The sequence below is a fragment of the Lissotriton helveticus genome, chromosome 6 (assembly GCF_964261635.1).
Source record: "Lissotriton helveticus chromosome 6, aLisHel1.1, whole genome shotgun sequence".
NCBI classification, from domain to species: Eukaryota; Metazoa; Chordata; class Amphibia; order Caudata; family Salamandridae; genus Lissotriton; species Lissotriton helveticus.
In genome coordinates this window covers 2,067,445,468-2,067,459,072 of record NC_136067.1, presented here as the reverse complement: position 1 = coordinate 2,067,459,072, position 13,605 = coordinate 2,067,445,468, and the positions used below count along the sequence as shown (strand labels likewise).

Below are 13,605 nucleotides of genomic sequence, written 5' to 3'. Positions count from 1 at the left end.
CCCCCAGAAACATACGAAATTATGGCAGCAATGGGCTGGCTCATGTGGCATTGTCCTAGAACAACAGATGTCGATGGCAAACCCCATAGATACTGAAATCCAGGCATATGACATATTAACACAACATATCTCATGGAATATTTTTTGTGAAACCTAGATATTAACTGAAAACATTCCTATTAGACTTAGATAAGGAAAAGTGCAGGGGTTACATTGTTACAGTTTAATATAAATATAGAGCAATATTACTCATGAAATGATGTCAATGCATGTGTAGCTCAGTGGGCTGTATGATCATAAAAATGCAATAAAATGTGTTGTGAAAAAAAAGAAAGGAGACAAAGGGGACACAATTAATTACAGACCCATTAGTCTAATAGGTGCATCACGATACATCTTTATTAAGCAGCTACTAACTAAAATACAAGCATGGATTGAGGAAGAGCAGATGTTATCCTGCCTGTAGGCAGGTTTTAGAGTTTACCCGAGCACCATAGATCAGGTGTTTTGGGTTTTATTGATTTTATGGAAACGGGTTTTAACTGGTAAAGGAAATCTATGTGTGGTGTTTGTGGATCCTAAATCGGCATTCAATTTACTACCAAGGGGGGAATTGTGGAGAGCTCTGAAGGAAATAGGGACGCCGTTAGGTCTGCTGCACTTGGCAATCTGTCTCCACGTGGGGAATATTGCACAAGTAAGGTGGGGCAGTGTTGGCAAATTGTCTCAACTAATTAATGCAACCCGTCCAACAGGGATGCGTTTTAGCTCCTACACTGTTTCATATTATTAAAATTGTATACAAGTGTAACAGCAATTCAGTGAAACTGGCAGACCAGCAAATACCAGCTCTCTTGTTTGCTTCTTGAAAACCCCTATGGGTTTATAAAATATCTTGGATAGGTTTTCAGAGGCATGTAGATCTTATGGTTTGCACCTAAACGGGTCCAAAACGAAACATATGGCTTTCCATTCTCATAAGTCATTCAAAGAGAAAATGAGGGTTGGATCAGGGATCTTAGAAAAGGTTAAGGAATGCGATTACCTAGAAATAAGGATGGCAAGTAATCTATCCTGGAGGGCCAGGAATACAAAGAGCCAAATGCACCTACAACATGTGGTGATGGCCACTACAAAGAAAATGAACAGAACCCACTACAGCACTAGTAACCCAATGTTAGATATTTACCGTACTAGCGGGCTTGGCACTGTCCTTTACAGAGGAGAACTCTTGGGTCAGTTCTGGTTAAAGGATTTGCCTTCTATAGTGTAATCACAAACATTACAGGAACCACATTTAGCATGCCCTATTAATATACTCTCTCCCATGAATCCCTTTTGTTCAGCCGTCTCTATTTGGAGACGCTACATTGACTATATTTCTCTCATTTGGCACCAGAGTTCAGACAGTCTACAACAATGTATTCACTGGCTTAATAACAACTGCTCAGGCCTTAAATTCACCAGCACAGTAGATAAAGCTTCCATCTCGTTTCTAGACCTAACCATTTATCATTCCGATGGTGCTCTCCACACAAGATTGTTTTGCAAGCCCACAGAGCGTAATCCTTTTTAAAAAAAAATTGTTTAACTTTTTATTATATAAAACAAAAGGAAACAACACATCACACATACAATCAAGGCAATACAGCAATAATACAGCCATTAGGTCTGCGCTCAAGGGGGACGGGAGATACATGACAACAGGAGAAAGATTTTTCGAATACAGATGAGGGGAGGGTGCCAAAGGCAGAATTGCATATGAACAGCACAGTACACCACAGCTAGAAGGAATGTGATCAGGGCAACTGGGAAGGACTAGGAATCGCAGTGAGTGGGGGCGTACAGATATCTCCACGGTATGAGTTCCACTGGTCCCAAATCTTCCCCCATTTTTTGGGTCTGCCTCTTGCCGTATACACTGTCTTCTCTCTGAACATGCACCAGTCCAGACTCCCTTTCCAAGCAGTCACTGTAGGCGGCCTCGGGGACCCCACAACTGTGCAATATCCCTCTTCGCAACCATATTGGCAAGAGTCACCCACCGAAGCTGCGACACGTCATAATCATTCGGACCCCACACATTCAATAAACATTGCCGGGCTTCCGGCATCATTACAACACCCGTTACTTCATCCATCACCTCATGTATACGTTTCCAAAATCGCACCACCTCAGGGCATTCCCATATGATATGGAGATAGGTGCCAAGGAGACCACACCCACGCCTACACATGCCATCCGTGGAGTAGCCCATATGGATCAAACGGGGACCGGTGACATAGATTCTGTGGATGATCTTGAGTTGGACCAGACGGTGGCGGGCCGGAATCGCCACCTCCCTGGGAGAGGAGATCGCGGAATGTCAGTCCTCATCATCAAGTTCAATACCATCAGCAATCCAAGCTGCACGAAGGCGATCAAGCAGATTCGATCGGTCATTAATAATTTTCTTATAGAACAATGAGATAGTACTGTCCGGCACATGACCGTCTAGTATACGATCTTCGAGGGGGGGAGGATTCCGGAATGTCACTACCCACTGGCAACACAGAGTGCAGAGCATGGCGTACCTGTACATAACGAAATTTTTCCCTGTCATTCAGCTTGTACTCTACTTGCAGATCCGAGAAGGTCTTCACCTCTCCTTTAACCCAGAGATCACGCACCTTACTAATACCGATCGTGTCCCATTTATCAAATCCCTTCGTCTGCCATAGTCCACCCAACTTCGCAGAGGCATAGAGCGGAGTCGCACCAGTTATTTTATCACTCCAGCCCAGGGCGGCCGTTGCGCTATGCCATACCCGCACGGCTATAGCGGTAGGTCCAGAGAGTTGTGAACGCGAGGGTCTCGAATAAAGCGCCCTGTAGTAATCACCACCCGGGAGTAGCCACTTATCCATTTCAAATGCTGGATTCAACGCCGGGCCATACATCCCGTGGTTGATGGCAGCAAGGTGGGAGGCCCAATAATACCGACGAATATCCGGGAGCGCTATACCGCCATCATACCAGGGAAGTGTCAATTTTGGAAGAGCGATGCAGGAACGTCCGTCCCATATTAATTGTCTCTACAACGATTCTACTTCCTGAATATATTTCGATGGGATGACATCGAAACTATTCTGAAGTGCGTATAGGAACCGCGGTAAGGACATCATTTTCAAAAGAGCCGAACGCCCTAGGGGAGATAACGGTAATTTACGCCAACGCGCTACATCGGAGCGCAACCTTTGAAGCGGGGGGAGTAAATTGCGTTCATAGCGAACCGCCGGATCCAACGAGATAAACACACCCAAGTACTTAAAGCCACACTGCGACAACTGGATGGGACAGCCCCGCGGCAAACGAGGGACATCACCCGCAAGTACATAAATGTAGGATTTCGACCAATTAATGATAAGGCCCGAGTTCTTCCCGAAGGAGTTAAGTACGTCAAACAATACGTTGAGCGATTTTTGGGGAGAGGTGAGGTACAATAAAATATCATCCGCGTATAAGGAAATGCGATCTTCAAATTCCGACGTCCAGCGTATACCCTTCAGCGAAGGTTCCCACCGTAGCCAAGCGGCGAGTGGCTCCAACGCCAAAGCAAAGAGGAGCGGGGACAACAGAGAACCCTGCCGCGTGCCCCTCCCAAGAGTAAAAGGCACGGAGACACGGCCATTGACCACCACCTGTGCCAGTGGCGTTTCATACAAGAGTTTGACCCAACCAATAAAACCAGCGCCGAATCCAAACTTGGCGAGTACCGCCCAGAGATAAGACCATTCGATTGTATCAAAGGCCATCGTGGCGTCTAAGGACGCCAAGATGGCCGGTTCACGCAGCGTCGGGGCCCTCTGCAAACGTCGCAAATTTAATGCCACGTTACGGTGCGGGATAAAACCCGATTGATCCGGATGAATCAGGTCGCTAATAACCGTAATCAGACGATTAGCAAGCAGTTTGGCGAGGATCTTAGGCTCCGCATTTAAGAGCAAAATGGGTCTATAAGACGAGCAAAGATCCCTTGGCTTGCCCTCCTTATGGATCACCACAATGGTAGCAAGACGCTGATCTCTAGGGAGGGAGCTACTGTCTCGCGCAGCCAAAAACATATCACGGAGATAGGGAGCTAGAGTATCAGGGCGTAATTTATACAGTTCAATAGGAAGGCCGTTGGGACCAAGAGCTTTGCCGGAACGAATGGAGTGTAGAGCAAGAGCCACCTCATCCACAGAGGGCGTGGCATCCAAACAGTCCCGATCCGATTCCGACAAACATGGAAGTGCTATATCTCGAAGCAACAACTGTGAATCCTCCTCGGGCCTGTCGGACACCGAGGTATAGACCTTTCGAAAAATAATCAGCAAAGCATTCAACAATTTCAACAGGGTCCGTTACACGCACACCACCACATGTCTCAACCACCGGAACCACTCGACTCGCTCTCTCCCTTCTGTCCAGCCAGGCAATCAATTTTCCTGCTTTATCACCCACATCATATAGCCGTCCCTGCTGTTCCCTACTCATCATCTTTGCCGCATCAGTAACCAGAGTTTTATATTCTAGTTGTTTAAGGCGGAGGACATGTAATGCCTCTCGAGTGACCTCTCGTTCCAATGCAGTCTCCAGGTCTGTGATTTCAGTCTGAACAATGGCCTCATTCTTACATTTCTTTGCACACCCCACCAAAGACAATGCCTGTCCCCTGATCACAGTCTTAAAAGCTTCCCATAACAAAACAGGCGAGGATACAGAACCAGCATTCTCAGTAAAATAGATCAAATGATTTAATCAATTCAGTGCGAGTCTTAGGGTTAAGAAGATACCAGGGGTTAATCGGGGCCACCCTCCCTTCGGCGCCGATGTTAAGATTAAAATGAAACCAAATAGGGGAATGATCTGATATACCCCGGGCCAAGTGTTTAATCTCTCCAATCGAAGGGGACAGGGCAGCCGGTATCAGGGTATAATCCAATCTAGAAAAACTACCATGAGCACCCGAATGGAAAGTAAACTGTGTTTGCTCTGGATGCATTGGTCTCCAACAATCTATAAGTCCCAATGTTTCCAGGAAGTCACCCAACCAGGATTGCGCAGCAGGAAGATCTCGGGGCGGATAGCGGTCTATTCTGCCAGAAATGTCGGAGTTAAAATCACCACCCAGTATCAAAACACCCTCCGGGAGACCCAGAACCATCCGCCCCAGGTCCGTAAATATCGCGGATTGTAAGCCTGGAGGGACATACACCGACACCAACGAAATTGGTTTTCCCTCCCAGTGCAACATATCGACCTCTGGCATCAAGGATCACATCGTCAACCTCGAGGGGGAGGGAAACCCTGAGCAAAATACCCACTCCTCTAGAACTAGATGTAAATCCAGAATGGGCAGCAAGACGATAACCCCGTCTATTAGGAGCGTGACAAGTATTTCCTATCAAGTGTGTCTCTTGTAGCAAAACGAAATCAGGCGAAAGGCGCCGCAACAGCTGCATAACCACCCCTCTCTTTATACGGTCACCCAACCCATTCACATTCCAGCATAATACCCTCAACCCACTACCCCCATCCAGATCCACAATGAACTCCCATCTCAAAACGAGCATCACACCAATGTCAAAGTTAATGAAAGTACCTTGCCTTGAAAAAGAAAAAACAAACAATCCCAAAACATGACCCCCCCTCACCCCAAGTTCCCCAACACAACTACACCCCAGCCTGCACCCCTGCACCGACTCGAAAGCCACCCCAATTTGTAGCATGCCTGTCGCCCTAACAATTACAAACAAAGAACTAATCTACACAAAGAGAACCCCAGAGGAGGAAAGGGGTCCCGCCATCCCCGCCACCTCCCAAGTACGAATGGAATGATCAAGGAAGTCAGTGAGCCTCAGCTGGATACGTTGAACAGTGTTCCGGACACAGGCACCATAATCATTCTTGGTCCATCAGTCCTCCCTCAGCACCACCAGCACGTTCCTGGCCAGCACGGCGAGCCGGCAAAGTGTCCAACCAGTCACTCGCTTCCTCAGGCCTGACAAAGAAGAATGTTCGATTGTCATATTCAACACGCAGTCGGGCCAGGAATAACATAGCGTATTTTAGTTCCATGTCTCTTAGTTGCCGTTTCACCCCTTGAAATCCCATTCGTTGTTTCTGGACCGATTGAGAAAAGTCCGGATAAAAGTTCACAGCAGCGTTCTCGAACTGCGTAGGGCCGCTTGTCCGTGCCGCCGGCAGAATGGCGTCGCAATCTCTGTAGTTGAAAATCCGTGCAATAATCGGACGGGGGTGAAAACCGGGCTTCGCCTGTCCCCCTGGCACTCTGTGCGCACGTTCGATGGCAAAGAATTTACTCAGGCCCTTGGGTGCAAGATGATTAAGAATGAGGTCCTCCACGCGAAGATCTGTGGCGAGTGAACTAGAATCTTCCGGGACCCCAATAATACGCACGTTGTTGCACCATGCACGGCCTTCAAAATCCTCCAAGCGACGAGCAAAAAAGTCATTAGCAGATCTAAGGTTGCGCACTTCTGTTTGCAAGTCGGACACATCCGTGGTTAGGCTGGACGTCTTTAGATCCAATAACTTCACCTTCTCGTTCGTCTTGGCCAAATCAGTCCGAATGAGGTTGACATCAATAGCCACTGTGTCCAACTTCAGAGCCAGGGCTTCATACTGTTGGCCAATGGAAGACTGAATACCAGCAATGGCGCCCATCACGTCTTGTAGCGTTAATTCCGCCAATGCAGCAGGATCGTCGACAGCCTCCTCCCGGGCCTTAGGTGCACCACCAGGGGATCCTTTAGAAAGTGTGTAGCAATCCATGACATTCGTCTGGGTTGAACCTCCACGGATAGTGGTCTTGACTTTCCGTTTTTCACCCTCGGCCTTGCCCGTCATGGCGAGCCAGGTGCCCCGGAGGGAGGCTTGGGATCTGGTCCAAATGGCTCCTTACAATTCACACACAAGAATACAGGAGGCGAAGTTGGGCCAATTTGAGTCCACAGCCAAACAGTCGCTAGCTCTAAGCTCGATGAGCTGGCAGCAGAGCTCGTCCGATCAACAGACACACCACAGTTAGGAGACAATAGGCTGGAGAAACGAAACCGAAAGTGAAGTGAGGCTGTGGTCTGATCCCCTCAAGCGTTGTTGTTAAATTACGACCTGGGCACTGCTACAACTTAAGGTCCAGGCTGTTCCATGGAGAAGGCCACAAATTTCAAGACGGCAAAGCTCGGGGACCCTGCGTCCGATTCCGACCCAAAAACCTGCTAGTACATCAGCCGGGTTGTGTCTTCAATGACCTTCCATCAAATCAGGATATTATCCAGGATAAATGCGGGAGGTAGCGAGGGTCCTCGGGAGCCCTGTGCTCACGCGGCCATCTCGGATGCGCGCGTAGCTCCTCCTCCGCGTAATACTTTATTGAGCTACTCGGGCAACCATCCCAGAGCACTTAGGGACTCACTACCATACTCCCAACTTCTCAGGATTAGGCGGATCTGCTTGTGTGACTACCTTTTCACCGGTCTCCAATGTCTTGAGGAAATCGATATTGAAACATTGGCCGTTACTAAATGCTGGCACTCTTGAGATTGAACGCCCTGTATTTGCCTTTCGGAAGAGCTCCAACCTCAAAGATCATTTGGTTAGAGCAGCACTTCCCTGTCCACCACAGCGTCAAACACTTGATGCCCTCTGTAATCAACCTCCATTAATAGGGCATGCTAAGTGGGGTTCCTGTAATGTTTGTGTTTACACTATAGAAGGCAAATCCTTCAAATTTAATAATGTCCAGATAAATGATCAATCTTTTTCAAATTTCAATACTAGTGACGTTATTTACCTGATTGAATGCCCTTGCCTCAAACTATACATTGGTCAGACAAAAGAGAAAATCAAAATTAGAATTAGTCAACACTGCAGCCGGGTCCGATGCAAGACACCCAACGCCCCACTTGTCGACCATTTCACGTAAGAAGGTCACACAGAAAATGACATCAAATGGACTGTTCTAAAAGCATTGAAACTGCCACCCCGCGGAGGAGACATGGCTCTCCTACTGAATAAGGAAGAATTGCGAATGATCATTCTTATGGACAGTATAAAAAGTGGTCTCAATAGAAATGAAGACTGGACCTCTCTGCTGTAACCCCATTATGTGTTGCTTCTAATACTTCTGTATTCCTTTGTCCCTTAACAGAAATGAGCTAATTGCCTTGCATATTATATCCTGCAGGTTTAGTTGCATGCCGACTTTCACCTTTCCTCACTCATTATCTCACTCAGATACTATTACACTATCACCCTCCCACCCCCGTCCCACACTGTAACAAATGAATTCACTGACCCACCGGCTGCGCGAACATGTCCCTTGGACTAATTGACTCAACCAAGATGGCCGCCGCAGTGTCCCGTCATGTTTACGCCCTCCTCAACTAACATGGCCGCTCCATTCACACGCATAAAGCTACTTGCGCGCCTCGATTCACTTCGCTGATACGAGCCATTGCGCCCGATCGCGTCTGTGGGATGATCACTCTGGATATCTACGGTAATCCGGCAGTCCAATCTCTGTTGGTTGCTCCCTTGCAGTGAGTACTACCAAGTTAACGACCAAGCCTTCTAACCCTATCCACCTCCCCTTCTCTAGGATTCCCCGCCAACCGCTGCAAGACAGATTCAGCACTGGTAATGCTACAATTCCGACCCTGGGCATAAATAACGGCGGGACCTTGGTAAGCAACCCGCAGTTAGGTTCAGTACTCTGAAGCCGCTTCTCTGCCCCCTCTGTCCCTAACCATTACCTTGTTTCCACCAGATTATCAGGTCCTTGTTCCCTCCGCTCCCTGGAAACCGTGAAACCAAGATTAATTATTCTGCAAGAGGCCTTTGTTCCCATCGTGTGGCAAGGTTCGCGTTGGCGCCCCGCAACTCGCGGCGCTACGAGCATCACTTCTCCCGTCAGGTATTCCAACCCCTTCGTATTACTGTGATGGTTCCAATATCACCTTAACCATCGAGCACTAACCCTGCTCCTTCTCCTCAGGTTGCAAGCAGGAGTGCACACACCCAGACAACAACTTACCGGCTGGTTGTCCTTGACCCTCACAATTGGAAGGTGAGACCCTCCTCTCTTCCTCTACCCGCCAACCCTCCAACGCTTAATTCACCCTACCATAGTCACTTGACACAATCACCCAACATCAGCCCTAGCACTCAGAATCCTTTCACTCTCGTGTCACAATATTCAAATAGTCTGTGCTGCTTGAGTGACACGTTTCGCTATTCACGCACGGATGTAAGGTCGTCACATTAAGCATGATTCATCAGACAGCTATTGCCTAACGTTGCAGGTTCGTACTCTAAAATATTGTTTTTTTCTCTTTTGTTCCCCTCGTTAATTTCCCCACAGGGTTATGGTTTACAATCAGGCAATGTATTTTTAGTCCTGATGATGATCCTTGATTTTGTACAGGATCCAAACACCGTCAACAGTTTATGTAGTTTCACGCTAGTTTTCCACTGTGTTACCCAATTGTGTTTACTACATGTGGGCAGCTTGGTTAAACTTTAACTTATTACCAGCGTCCACTCAACCTTAGAATTGCCTGCCAATTCCCCTTTATGTAATTTGTGGTTTTCCTCCTTGTGTTATATGTACTTGATACAGGATTGTATCCCACTGTATAATTGTTCACCGTATTTTGCCAAATCATTTGCATTGATTAAATCATTGTACGGCTGGACAAGTTTTTCCTATAGCACATTGTTGTCTATAATTTATTAATTGCCCTGTATGTATTTTGCTTGAGATAAGGACCTCTGTCGCCTATTATAACTGTTATCCCTGGTCCTTGATTACCTAGTGGGTTCCCTTGTGGTCTTAAACTCCAATTCAAATGATGCAGCTTAAGTAAAACAATTAATTCAAGAATGAGTAAACAAATGATCAGGAAACAAGAGTCCAGGTTTCCCTGCATTGAGGGTTGATGAACGAAAAGCATCTAATCTATCCCTACACTATCACTAAAATTGCATCCCTACATTGTTGGCGAAGTAGTTTAAGTCAAGAGGAAAATAAGGTGTCAGGCGTGGAATCTCCCTGAGAATCTACTCCACTGTCAAGATAGGTGAGGTAGCATAAAGCCAACATCACAAAAGAAAGCGCTCACCCTAAGATGCTCTCTTTCCAAAGGCAAGGAAGATGTGGGCACTTTCCCTAGCTCCAACAATCAGTTATCCACAGGTAAATTTCCATAGAGCACCTCACACATGCCATCCACTCTGAGTGTAGTCCTCAGCATACTTTTCCACAGTGTCCTCCATGTACCTCCTTTGCAACACTTTGTCCTTGGCTCCCAGGCCTTCTCTTGTGTAAAACCCAATGTCTTTCCTTTATTAACCCAAGTCACACAATTGTAACTTCTTCCCTCCTTGCCTAGCTGCTAAAACAAGGACATTATTCTGCCTAAAAATTGCTTCTTCACCTGCAATACAAAACGTGAGAAAGAACAGCTTCCACAGCGCACATGAAATTCAGACCATTAACTATAAAGCGAGAATTTAAGGGGCTTGCATTTCAGGCCTAAGACTTCAGCTAACATAAGAATGCATCATTTGAGCATTACGGATTCACATAATCATTATTACATTTCAACAAATATGTTTACCTACTTATGAAAATATCACCATTAATAAACCCTTTTAGTACATGAGCATTGTCAGTTTCCACAACACAAGTTCTTCATGTTAATGCTTTCTGCTAGTTACATCCATTTTCTACGTTAATTCTCCAGGCCACTTGTCAATAGCATAAAGTATGTCACGTAGTTATGTTAATACATTTCACAATTCTAGCACTTCACGTTTACTCAAACAGGTGTATGTGTAGGTGGGCTCACAATGATGATGCACCCCTACAAATAAGAGTATGCAAGTACTTAGGGAGAGGGGTTGGCCTAACGGCTAAGGCGCTCGACCTCGGACCTGGGGAACTTGGTTCGAGTCTCGGTAACGACGCCAAAAACCCCCTGTGATTCTGGGCAAATCACTTAATCTCCCGGTGCCTAAAAAATGAAAGTGTGTCCTCATGTAACGTAACTGGTGCTATGTAAAGCGCTCTGATAACTGATTTGGTTCGGTTCAAGTTCGCGCTATATAAAACTCTAAAAAAAAAAAAAGTACGGAATCTCTGCTCCATTACCCTTAATTTGATTATGAAGTCAATGTGCATCACCTGTCTAGACTTCATCTCTGGCAGTAACTGATTGAGTAGTATGGTAGCCAAGTGATGCACAAGGGAGTAAATGCATGTCACAGTGGTGTCTGTTGCCTTCCTTATTCCCTATAACAAATTTAAATAGTTCCAGAAACATGCGTCTTCATGGAGAGCATGCAGATGAGAGTGTCATACAGAAGAAAATTAAACATACTCTCAACAAACCTCTTAAACATCGGAGTCTAATTCACAGACATATTATTCAACGTATTTCAGGAGATGCACGAATGATTGGGGCAAGTCCAGTTGAATTGTCTTGCAAGTTTAGAGTCAAAGCAGGATTATGGCACTTCTGGTCCGGTTTCCATGTTGGAAGAAATGAAAACCCCACAGTTTGCACATTTGGTGGTATTTCCAGACCTATTGAAGGATTTCACATCATACGAATACATTTCTTCTTAGAAAGTATAGGGGCAAGACTGTTGATAGAGTTGAAGGAAATACCATCATATTCATGGGAGTACAACAGGAGGGGCTTTTTGTCATAGAAAACAAGCAAACACTTTAACAGTGCCAAATGCACATATGACTTCCATTTATATATGTGACTGTAACACATGCACCTCTTTTATCAGCACAAGGAAAGCCAGGAATCTGCCCAGGACAACAACGGGACATGTTCCCCGATTTTGAGGATTTGTGCATGGTCGACAGAGACTGCCCAGGAGAACAGAAGTGCTGCTACTTCCATGGCGGGAACACATGCATGAATCCTGTCAGAGGTAACTATACTTCTAATTCTGGTCTCATCCGTAGTTTCACTGTTGATCTGTTCTATATCTTGCCACCCTTTTTGATGAATGATGCCATAATTGCACACCCTGGTATTGCCGTTTGATTCATGGTGCAGCTATTGCACACCCTGGTTTTGCCCTTTGATCCATGGTGCAGCTATTGCACACCCCGGTCTTGCCTTTGATCCATGGTGCAGCTATTGCACACCCCGGTCTTGCCTTTGATCCATGGTGCAGCTATTGCACACCCTGGTCTTGCCCTTTGATCTATGGTTCAGCTATTGCACACCCCGGTCTCGCCATTTGACCCATGGTGCAGCTATTACACAACCTGGTCTTGCCCTTTGATACATGCTGCAGCTATTGCACACCCCGGTCACGCCCTTTGACCCATGGTGCAGCTATTGCACACCCTGATCTTGCCCTTTGATCCATGGTGCATCGATTGCACACCCTTCTCTCGCCCTTTGATGCACGATGCAGCAATTGCACACCACGGTCTCGCTCTTTGACCCATGCTGCATCGATTGCACACCGCGGTCTTGCCCTTTGATCCATGATGCAGTGATTGCACACCACGGTCTCGCCCTTTGCCCCATGGTGCAGCTATTGCACACCCTGGTCTTGCCCTTTGATCCATGATGCATCAATTCCACACCCCGATCTCGCCCTTTGATCCATGGTGCAGTTATTGCACACCCTGGTCTCACCCTTTGATGCATGATGCAGTGATTGCACACCCTGGGGTGCCCTTTGGTCCATGATGCATCAATTACACACCACGGTCTCGCCCTTTGATCCATGGAGCAGTTATTGCATGCCCTGGTCTCGCACTTTGATGTATGATGCAGTGATTGCACACCCCAGTCTCGCCCTTTGATCCATGATGCATCGATTGCACACAACTGTCCTGCCGTTTGATCCATGATGCATCGATTGCACACCACGGTCTCGCCCTTTGATCGATGGTGCAGCTATTGCACACCCTGACCTTACACTTTGATCCATGGTGCAGCTGTTGCACACCCTGGTCTCTTCTTTTGATGCAGCTATTGCATGATGTAGGTATTGCACACCCTGTTCTCACCCTTTGATGCACGATGCAACGATTGCACACCCCGGTCTCGCTCTTTGATCCATGATGTGACCGATTGCACACCACGGTCTCGTCCTTTGATCCATGATGCATCGATTGCACACCACGGTCTCCCAGTTTGATCCATGGTGCAGCTATTGCATGCCCTGGTCTCGCCCTTTGATGCATGATGCAGTGATTGCACACCCCGGTCTCATCCTTTGATCCATGATGCATCGATTGCACACCACGGTCTTGCCCTCTGATCCATGGTGCAGCTATTGCATGCCCTAGTCTCGCCCTTTGTTCTATGGTGCAGCTATTGCACGCCCTAGTCTCGCCCTTTGATCCATGATGCATCGATTGCACACCACGGTCTCGCCCTTTGATCCATGATGCATCGATTGCACACCACGGTCTCGCCCTTTGATCCATGATGCATCGATTGCACACCACGGTCTCGCCCTTCGATCCATTTTATTTTATTTATTTTTGGCATTTATAAAGCGCGCTATTACCCG

At 46.8% G+C, this 13,605-nt stretch overlaps 1 protein-coding gene across 1 annotated transcript in view; it reads left to right on the top strand.

The window, feature by feature from the left end:
* The window catches only part of LOC144764010 (uncharacterized), a 190,370-nt gene that overhangs the window by 23,917 nt on the left and 152,848 nt on the right, over positions 1–13,605 (top strand). The window contains exon 3 of the mRNA XM_078650142.1: positions 11,851–11,997. Within this exon, the coding sequence (XP_078506268.1) occupies positions 11,851–11,997 (147 nt within the window). The remainder of the gene's footprint in view (positions 1–11,850; positions 11,998–13,605) is intronic.